Source organism: Oncorhynchus tshawytscha, linkage group LG02 (assembly GCF_018296145.1).
Source record: "Oncorhynchus tshawytscha isolate Ot180627B linkage group LG02, Otsh_v2.0, whole genome shotgun sequence".
Lineage (NCBI taxonomy): Eukaryota > Metazoa > Chordata > Actinopteri > Salmoniformes > Salmonidae > Oncorhynchus > Oncorhynchus tshawytscha.
The window spans coordinates 29,592,075-29,600,934 of NC_056430.1; the positions used below are offsets into that span (position 1 = coordinate 29,592,075).

Consider the following 8,860-nt stretch of genomic DNA (forward strand, 5'->3'; position numbering starts at 1 on the left):
TGTGGATCCCGCATGAATTGATTTATCAGGTATCATTTTCTGTAATATCAATATTGCAACATTTTTGTTACCTTTATTTAACTAGGCAAGTCTAAGAACAAATTCTAATTTACAATAACGGCCTACCATGGAACAGTGGGTTAACTGTCTTGTTCAGGGGCAGGACAGATATTTACCTTGTCAGCTTGGGGATTCAATCCAGCAACCTTTCAGATACTGGCCCAACGCTCTAACCACTAGGCTACCTGTCACCTGTGTGATCCTCTGGAGTTTCTTTCTACTGCTATGGTTTAAATTGTTTTACCCAAATCAATGTACAAGCAACCTTCTCATTGTGCTTCAAAAAGTTTACACTTTCCATGTTCTTAGTTGACCAGAAGAGGGCACTATTGTCAAGGAAACACATAGGACTAGTACTGTATTCATTTCCTCATTAGTTTACCCCTCATGCTGTATATCCACATTCACATTTGAAGTAGGTATCACCATATGATAGTAGGAAACCTAATTTCTCCTGACAAATACAGCACAACATGTAGGGTGGTTCTATTCAGTCTGCCAATGCCACGTCTAGTTTGGTGGATCTATGTCGGTGGAAATGTTAAGTTGACGTCTAATTAAATCTGTAAAAACAAAATCTTACAAAATGCAGGGGGTTCTTTCCAGTTGTATTTCAGTACAGGAGGTTGACCAAACAATCACAGACAGCATCCACAGGCTTTACATGGGGACTGAAATGATGGTTGGCTCTCACAGCCAAACATGCATACATCCCTCACAAGGTCAACCAGCTATACATTAATTTACAATGAAGCAATTTCAGGTCTGATCAACAAAAAGCTTTGCTTTCCACTCCACACGATAACAAACTTCTATATTCACACTAAAATCAAACACTAATGTTCTGAACTGCATTTTGATTGGACGACGAGTGAACAGTAGAAGAGAGCTGCCATCCGGTCTCCTGTGGGTATTACATGTTGATTCTTCAAATACCACCTCGTTAGAAATTAGCCAAGACTGGCTTCTACTGATCATTTTTTACATACAAGACTGGCCTTGTGTTCATAAACCCAAATCAGGAACATTCTAGCACAGACAAAAGCAGGATATAAAATGGTTCTCCCATTACAGCCTTCAGACCCCCTTCCTTCCTGAGGAGGTGTAGGGGTTTACAAAGTTCCAATGATTACAGGTATCAAATTAAATACAATTACACAAGCAGAAAAATCATCATGAAAGCCAAACTAGAATTACAGCCAAACAAATGTAAAATCAAGTCTCCCGTTTAAAAATGGCCTTAAACTAAGATTTAGCAGTTACAGAAAGGAGAACATATTAAAGAAATGACATTGTCTCTGCATCTGTTCAACATAAACTTGTAGGGTGGTCTGAGGGTAGGCAATGTGAGGGGATTGGAAGGTATTGAGGGTTTGTCTCTGGAGAGCTAGGGTACTGAGGAGGTAGGTGTTGTGTCTGGGGCTGTAGAAGGTTGAGCTGAAGCAAGGTTTTGGCTGTACAGGGAGACAGGGTAATGTGGATGGTTTTTGGTGTAAGGGGATACTGGGTGTTCTAGGTGTACGGGCAGACGGTACAGTCAGGGTTTTAGGAGTAAACGGGTGTAATGTGTGTGTGGGATAGTAAGAGGGTTCTACACGTGATGAGACATGGGTTTTAGATATAGGGGGAGGAAGGGTACTGCGGATGCCACCAGTCCATGAGTCTCACGCTGTGTACAGGATCCAGCACCACCTGTGTCCCCCCCTGCTCCCCCCTCCTCCCCCGCTGGGGGGGAGAGTCCTGGAATAGCAGGCGCACTCGGTGGTGACGCATGTCTGTGCTCACGTTGATGTTGAACTGGGAAGGGAACAGAGACAGACAAGGTGGGTTAGACAGAGCGGAGACACAGGTTTGCCTATCCTAAAACAGGCCCACTCTACGAGTTACAACCACATAATGGGATTTAAAAGAAGGCACAAAGCAGCTGTTCTTTTATATCAATATCAAATCAGTTCTAGGTAACAATTGAGTATGTAACTGTAGTCGCTTTTCAAAGAAATGGTCAACAATAAACAAAAGTCACTTTCTTGCAAAAACGATTTCTCAAGCAAGAATTTGAGTGAGGGGCCTAAAGGAAGGGATGTGTAACCTGACAACTAGCTGCTATTGGCAGAGGTCTGAAACGGTTGGTTTATTAACTTACAGCGCCTGGTGATGTCACCATGCAAACCTCAACTCTACCCATGCAAACCTGCTGATTAGGTGCCAATTGTATTTTCAACCAACAACAATCAGGAAATGACACTGACCACATTTGTTCCCCTTTTAAAAGTCTTCCTTTCATCAGCTGTTGTACAATATGACACAAAACACAGGAAATAAATGACTTGACTGCACTGGGCCTTTAAGAATGCAACTTCATGGATGGAGACAACAGAGTTAATTCAGTGTGAAAGCCAGGGAGAGTGGTGTACCGACCAGGGCGAGGGTCATCCCCATGACGACGGAGGTAAAGATGAAGTTGAGGGTGGTGACCTGCAGCAGGTAGCAGTCTGAGTCTGGGTTGGCATGGACCTCCTCATACTGACGGGGCAGCAGCAGACCCCGGGTGGCATTACCACCCTTACACCTCACCGCCTAGTGGACAGAAACATATAGAAACTAACATACCCCTGATTACAATTCAAATGTTTGACTTCAAATTCAAACTAAACATGCTTCACTAGTGTCCTTCAGACAGTTCAGCATGAATACATACCGGCTTCACAAACTTGAAGTTGAACTCCCACATGGGCTCAGGTCGAGTGCCCACAACCTTATTGACCCAGAACAGCAGACACTGCAGAGGAGAAAATGGGTAAAACTTTACTTAGTACGGGCCGCCCCCAGGTGGTGAAGGTAGGAAACAACACCTCAACTTCGCTGATCCTCAACATTGGGAGAACACAAGGGTGTACTCAGCCCCCTCCTGTACCCCCTGTTCACCCATGACTGTGCGGCCATGCACGCCTCCAACTCAATCATCAAGTTAGCAGAAGACACAGGAGTAGTAGGCTTGATAACCAACAATGACGAGACTGCCTACAGGGAGGAGGTGAGGGCGAGTGGTGCCAGGAAAATAACCTCAACAAAACCAAGGAACGGATCGGGGACTTCAGGAAACAGCCCCCTACCCAGATCAACGGGACAGCAGTGGAGAGAGTGGAAAGCTTCAAGTTCCTCAGTGTACACATCACTGACAAACTGAAATGGTCCACCCACACAGACAGTATGGTGAAGGTGCAACAGCGCCTCTTCAACCTCAGGAGGCTGAAAAAAATGTGTCTTGGCACCTAAAACCCTCATACGTTTACAGATGCACAATCGAGAGCATCCTGTCGGGTAGTATCACCTCCTGGTACAGCAACTGCTCCGCCCGCAACCGCAGGGCTCTCCAGAGGGTGGTGCAGTCTTCCCAACGCATCAAACTACCTGCACTCCAGGACACCTACAGCACCCAATGTCACAGGAAGGCCAAAAAGATAATCAAGGACAACAACCACCTGAGCCACTGCTATCATCCAGAATGCGAGGTCAGTGCTGGTGCAAAGCTGGGACCGAGAGACTGAAAAACAGATTCTATCTCAAGGCCAGACGACTGTTAAACAGCAATCACGAGCACATTAGAGGCTGCTGCCTATAGGCATAGACTAGAAATCACTGGCCACTTTAAGGAATGGATCACTAGCCACTTTAATAATGTTGACATATTTTGCATTACTCGTCTCATATACTGTATCTTAGTCTATGCCACTGGCATTGCTCGTTCAAATATTTATATATTCTTAACTCCAGCCCTTTATTTAGATGTGTGTATTGTTGGGAAATATTTTTGTTAGATATTACTGCACTGTTGGAACTAGAAACACAAGCATTTTGCTACACACGCAAAACATCTGCTAAACACGTGTCTGTGACCAATAACATTTGTTTTGATTGCACAAGTGGCCATTAACGCCAGAATTTGATTGAGCAGGATTAGTGAGTTGCAGCACAGATCAAGTACCCAGACCCACTCAGGATACAAATAAGAAGGCGAGAACTTCAGCAGCCTGTTTCCCTGCTTGCGCCATCTTGGTTCTTTACCTTGGAGTTGAGTAGCGTGGTGGGCGTGGACTTTGGGAGGGCGGGGTTCAGGGAGACACGTGAGCTGAATGGCTCATACAGGTGGAAGAGGGAGCGAATCACGCGAGCCCGTAGACAGCGCTTCCTGGCTATGGAGTCTGGCTGCAGACGGAACGGCAGGTGAGTATCCAGACTGTAGTGTCTATGGGGGGAGAAAGAAAGAGGGAGAAAGAGAAAGGGAGGTGAAAGTGAGAGCATAGAGAGAGGCGGGGAAACAGCATATGTAAATAAGAAGGGTTCAACTCCTTCAGGTGCCAATTTTCAAGGGCAATGTGAATCTGACTTCCCAGGATTCAAGTCTTATCAAGAGCCATGGGAGCCCACCTAGAAAATAGGTTGAGGGAATGAGAGGGTGTAAACCTACCGCCTGTAAAGTCTGGTCCAGAAGGCAGCAGTGCAGGTGACGGTCCAGGCGTTTCTGCAGATCAGAGCAAACGTACACACATCCTCTGGACGGATATAGGAAGCCAGCACCAGCCAGATATCCACTGTGTAGTCCTCCCCATCACTGCACTCGCTGCACTCTGGGAAAACAGTCAATCAATGGGCTGTTAAAGTCAGGAAAGTTGTTCACACCCATCTGTCCTTGTTCACTTCCCTTTACGGATCTGAGACGACTGGATAGGTGAAAGAAAAGATGGCCTAGTTCACAGCCTATTGCAATTACCGACCCAGTTACGCTATAATATCTGTGAAGGAGCATGAACGAGTACAGGGGAACGGGAGCAACCCTCTGGAATGAAACGCAGTCCTCAACTCTTTCAACGCATGACTAGAGACGGAGGTGAAGTGTACCTTTCCTCCTCTTGTTTTTCTTCTTGCGGGCCTGTTTGGCCTCGTTCTCTCCATCCTCCCCGGGGTCGTCGCTACTCTCCAGGGTGTCTCCGGTGAGGGTGGCTGCTGACGAGAACACCTCCTGTACGGAACCCTGCGACCCCTCTAGCCCACACAACATCTTCACTGCAGGACAAACAGTGTGGAGTTAGTAAGCACAATAATGTGGTTTATCCATTAAACACAATATCTGTAGAACAAATGGAAACATTTTGAATGACGCTCTTACCTTCTTTTTCAATTGCATTGGCAACGGCCTTTTTTACCCTCCCCGACTTCACAACGGCTGGGTCGGCATTGGCGAAATCAGCAACTGTCACTACAAGAGGGGAGAAGATGCAGTTTACCAATCACTCACAATAACAAAGGGTGGCATGGGGTGCATCTCAATAGTCATATTTTACAACTTCTTGCTCCCCTCATTTCTTTTCCTTTGTCTGCACTGACCTGATAACACTAGTAGGGAGCAGACTCTACGCCTAGTAGGGAGCAGACTCTACGCCTAGTAGGGAGCAGACTCTACGCCTAGTAGGGAGCAGACTCTACGCCTAGTAGGGAGCAGACTCTACGCCTAGTAGGGAGCAGACTCTACGCCTAGTAGGGAGCAGACTCTACGCCTAGTAGGGAGCAGACTCTAGTAGGGAGCAGACTCTACCTAGTAGGGAGCAGACTCTACGCCTAGTAGGGAGCAGACTCTACGCCTAGTAGGGAGCAGACTCTACGCCTAGTAGGGAGCAGACTCTACGCCTAGTAGGGAGCAGACTCTACGCCTAGTAGGGAGCAGACTCTACGCCTAGTAGGGAGCAGACTCTACGCCTAGTAGGGAGCAGACTCTACGCCTAGTAGGGAGCAGACTCTACGCCTAGTAGGGAGCAGACTCTACGCCTAGTAGGGAGCAGACTCTACGCCTAGTAGGGAGCAGACTCTACGCCTAGTAGGGAGCAGACTCTACGCCTAGTTGGGAGCAGACTCTACGCCTAGTAGGGAGCAGACTCTACGCCTAGTAGGGAGCAGACTCTACGCCTAGTAGGGAGCAGACTCTACGCCTAGTAGGGAGCAGACTCTACGCCTAGTAGGGAGCAGCCTAGTAGGGAGCAGACTCTACGCCTAGTAGGGAGCAGACTCTACGCCTAGTAGGGAGCAGACTCTACGCCTAGTAGGGAGCAGACTCTACGCCTAGTAGGGAGCAGACTCTACGCCTAGTAGGGAGCAGACTCTACGCCTAGTTGGGAGCAGACTCTACGCCTAGTAGGGAGCAGACTCTACGCCTAGTAGGGAGCAGACTCTACGCCTAGTAGGGAGCAGACTCTACGCCTAGTAGGGAGCAGACTCTACGCCTAGTAGGGAGCAGACTCTACGCCTAGTAGGGAGCAGACTCTACGCCTAGTAGGGAGCAGACTCTATGCCTAGTAGGGAGCAGACTCTATGCCTAGTAGGGAGCAGACTCTATGCCTAGTAGGGAGCAGGAGTAGGGTGCAATTTCCTGATATGGACAGAAAATAATAGCAAACTATATTTTCAAAAGGATGTGAGTCTTGTGTTCATATTTCACAACCTCTGCAGGCTTTTCTAAAAGTGTCTCAGATATTACCAGACTAATAGATGAGCTGCCACGGCCACTTATTGGCCTAGCCGACTTCCTTCACCATGGAATTTATAGGCTACAGAACATACAAGCAAAATATTCTCATAACGATGTTAGACGGTAATCATCATGAATACTCACCTCAATTTGGCTAACATTGACCCCAGCCTAATTGTAACCAAATATCCAAACGGAGTGTATCTGAAAACAACATGGAGGTATTGAGACGAGTCCCCACGCCTGTCTCAAACCAGTTACACTGTCCCAATCATTAAGAGCTGAAATTAGAGTTCACCACACACAGCTATTGATTTAAAGTATTTAAAAGGGTTGGATGACTAGGAGCTTCGGTAAGGAACAATTTGATACATGCTTTCAATGTCATTAGACTACTTTATTCCAATATTTTCATCAGTGATATTCATTCCAACAGTATTTATTTATTGATCCATCCAGTTGTGGGTAAGAAACCGTGCACGCAGAGGCGCTGCCGAGTAACCATCACTATAAAACATAAATGATCATGAACGCGCATTGCTTACACCGGATTTAGCTACTAGTTTTATTTTAGGTTGGTGCAACAGGTGTAAATTCTGATACCAAAGTCGGACGTAGTAGGGAGCAGACCCAATGTAGCGTTTAATGTTGTACTCAACTGGTGGGTATGTCTGACTGACATCCACCAGAAATAGGCCTACATATTTGTATCTGAACGTTCTATTTTTATGACTAACATTGAAATGATCCTTAATAAGAACTAGCAATGTATTGAATATTAATGATGGTAGTAGAATCGGGTGGTTTAACTTTCGTTCTCGAGGACCCACCCACTCTACGCACCACTGTACGTTACAGATTACGTACGGCGGCCTGTTCCCGGCTGCGTAAACAAGTTAGCTTTATCAAGCTAACTACAGTACCTGACTCCGAGCAGACGTCCCCGGCCCGAAATTTCAGCCGTTTTCGGTTCCCTTTCTTGGGCATGGCGGTAACAAGGGTCTGTGGCCACTTATCGAGGCTGTGTATCCTGCCATGTCTCTATGACAAGCAGAGGTAAAGAGAAAAATAAAAAAGTGGGAGAGAAATTGAAAAATGTTCCTCCAGGATCTTCAGCCATCATGGGACTGACGTAAGTGAGTTTACGTACGTTACATCACGCGAGACTTTCGTCGTATCATTATTCAATGGCTAGCTCATCATTTTCGAATCTGATTGGACAAGACGTCTTCTGAGTGGTCATTGAGCCAGTCAGATTAGTCTGTTCACTCTCACTGGATGGAGGTGGAGTTAAATTCCAAAACGATTACTTCATCATCTAAACTCTTATTACAGAGTAGCAGAAGAGAGGCACGGTAGGCTACTATGAAACCATTGTAGCACACTGACTTCCTAAACATAACGATTTGGTCATCTATCAATCAATCAAATATATTTATAAAGCTCTTTTTACATCAGCAGATGTCACGAAGTGCTTATACAGAAACCCAGCCTAAAACCACAAACAGCAAGCAATGCAGATGTAGAAGCATGGTGGAAAATCTCCCTAGAAATGTAGGAACCTAGGAAGAAACCTAGACAGGAAGCAGGCTCTGAGGGGTGGCCATTCCTCTTCTGGCTGTGCCGGGTGGAGATTATAAGAGTACATGGCCATTAAGGATAGATCTTGCTTCAAGATGTTAAAACGTTCATAAATGACCAGCAGGGTCAAATAATAATCACAGTGGTTGTAGAGTGTGCAACAGGTCAGCACCTCAGGAGTAAATGTCAGTTGGCTTTTCATAGCCGAGCATTCAGAGGTCGAGACAAAAGGTGCGGTTGATGGAGAGAGGGAGAGAGGTGTCAAAAACAGCAGGTGTGGGGCAAGGTAACCCTGCCTTAGTCACTGTTACTAGCCTTCTACCACCCCTGTACTCTACCCTGCACCTTAGAGACTGCTGCCCTATTTACAGTCCAGAGTCAATGAACACTGGTCACTTTAATAATGTTTACATACTGTTTTAGCCACTTTATATATATATATATATATATATATATATATATATATAGCGCCGGACGGACTGGAGACTCCGGAAGCGCAGGACAGGCGGGAGACTCCGGCAGCGCCGGACAGGAGGAAACTCCGGCAGCTCTGGAGTGAAGGGCGATTCTGGCATCGTCAGCGTGACAGGCATCTCTGGCAGCTCCTGGCTGACTGAGGGCTCTGGCAGCTCCTGGCTGACTGACGGCTCTGGCAGCTCCATGCTGACTGACGGCTCTGGCAGGTCCTGGCTGACTGAC

The 8,860-nt window shown here is 46.5% G+C and overlaps 1 protein-coding gene across 1 annotated transcript; it reads right to left on the reverse strand.

The window, feature by feature from the left end:
- Positions 1 to 649: 649 nt before the first annotated feature.
- LOC112218301 (transmembrane protein 183A) lies at positions 650 to 7,725 on the reverse strand. The gene is made up of 8 exons (XM_024378972.2): positions 7,504 to 7,725; positions 5,228 to 5,317; positions 4,960 to 5,124; positions 4,529 to 4,688; positions 4,126 to 4,306; positions 2,759 to 2,839; positions 2,479 to 2,637; positions 650 to 1,857 (listed from the first exon to the last, which is right to left on the reverse strand). Exons 1-8 carry the CDS (start codon positions 7,565 to 7,567, stop codon positions 1,675 to 1,677), a joined length of 1,083 nt encoding a protein of 360 aa, XP_024234740.1. The 5' UTR covers positions 7,568 to 7,725; the 3' UTR covers positions 650 to 1,674.
- Between the last annotated feature and the right edge of the window lie 1,135 nt (positions 7,726 to 8,860).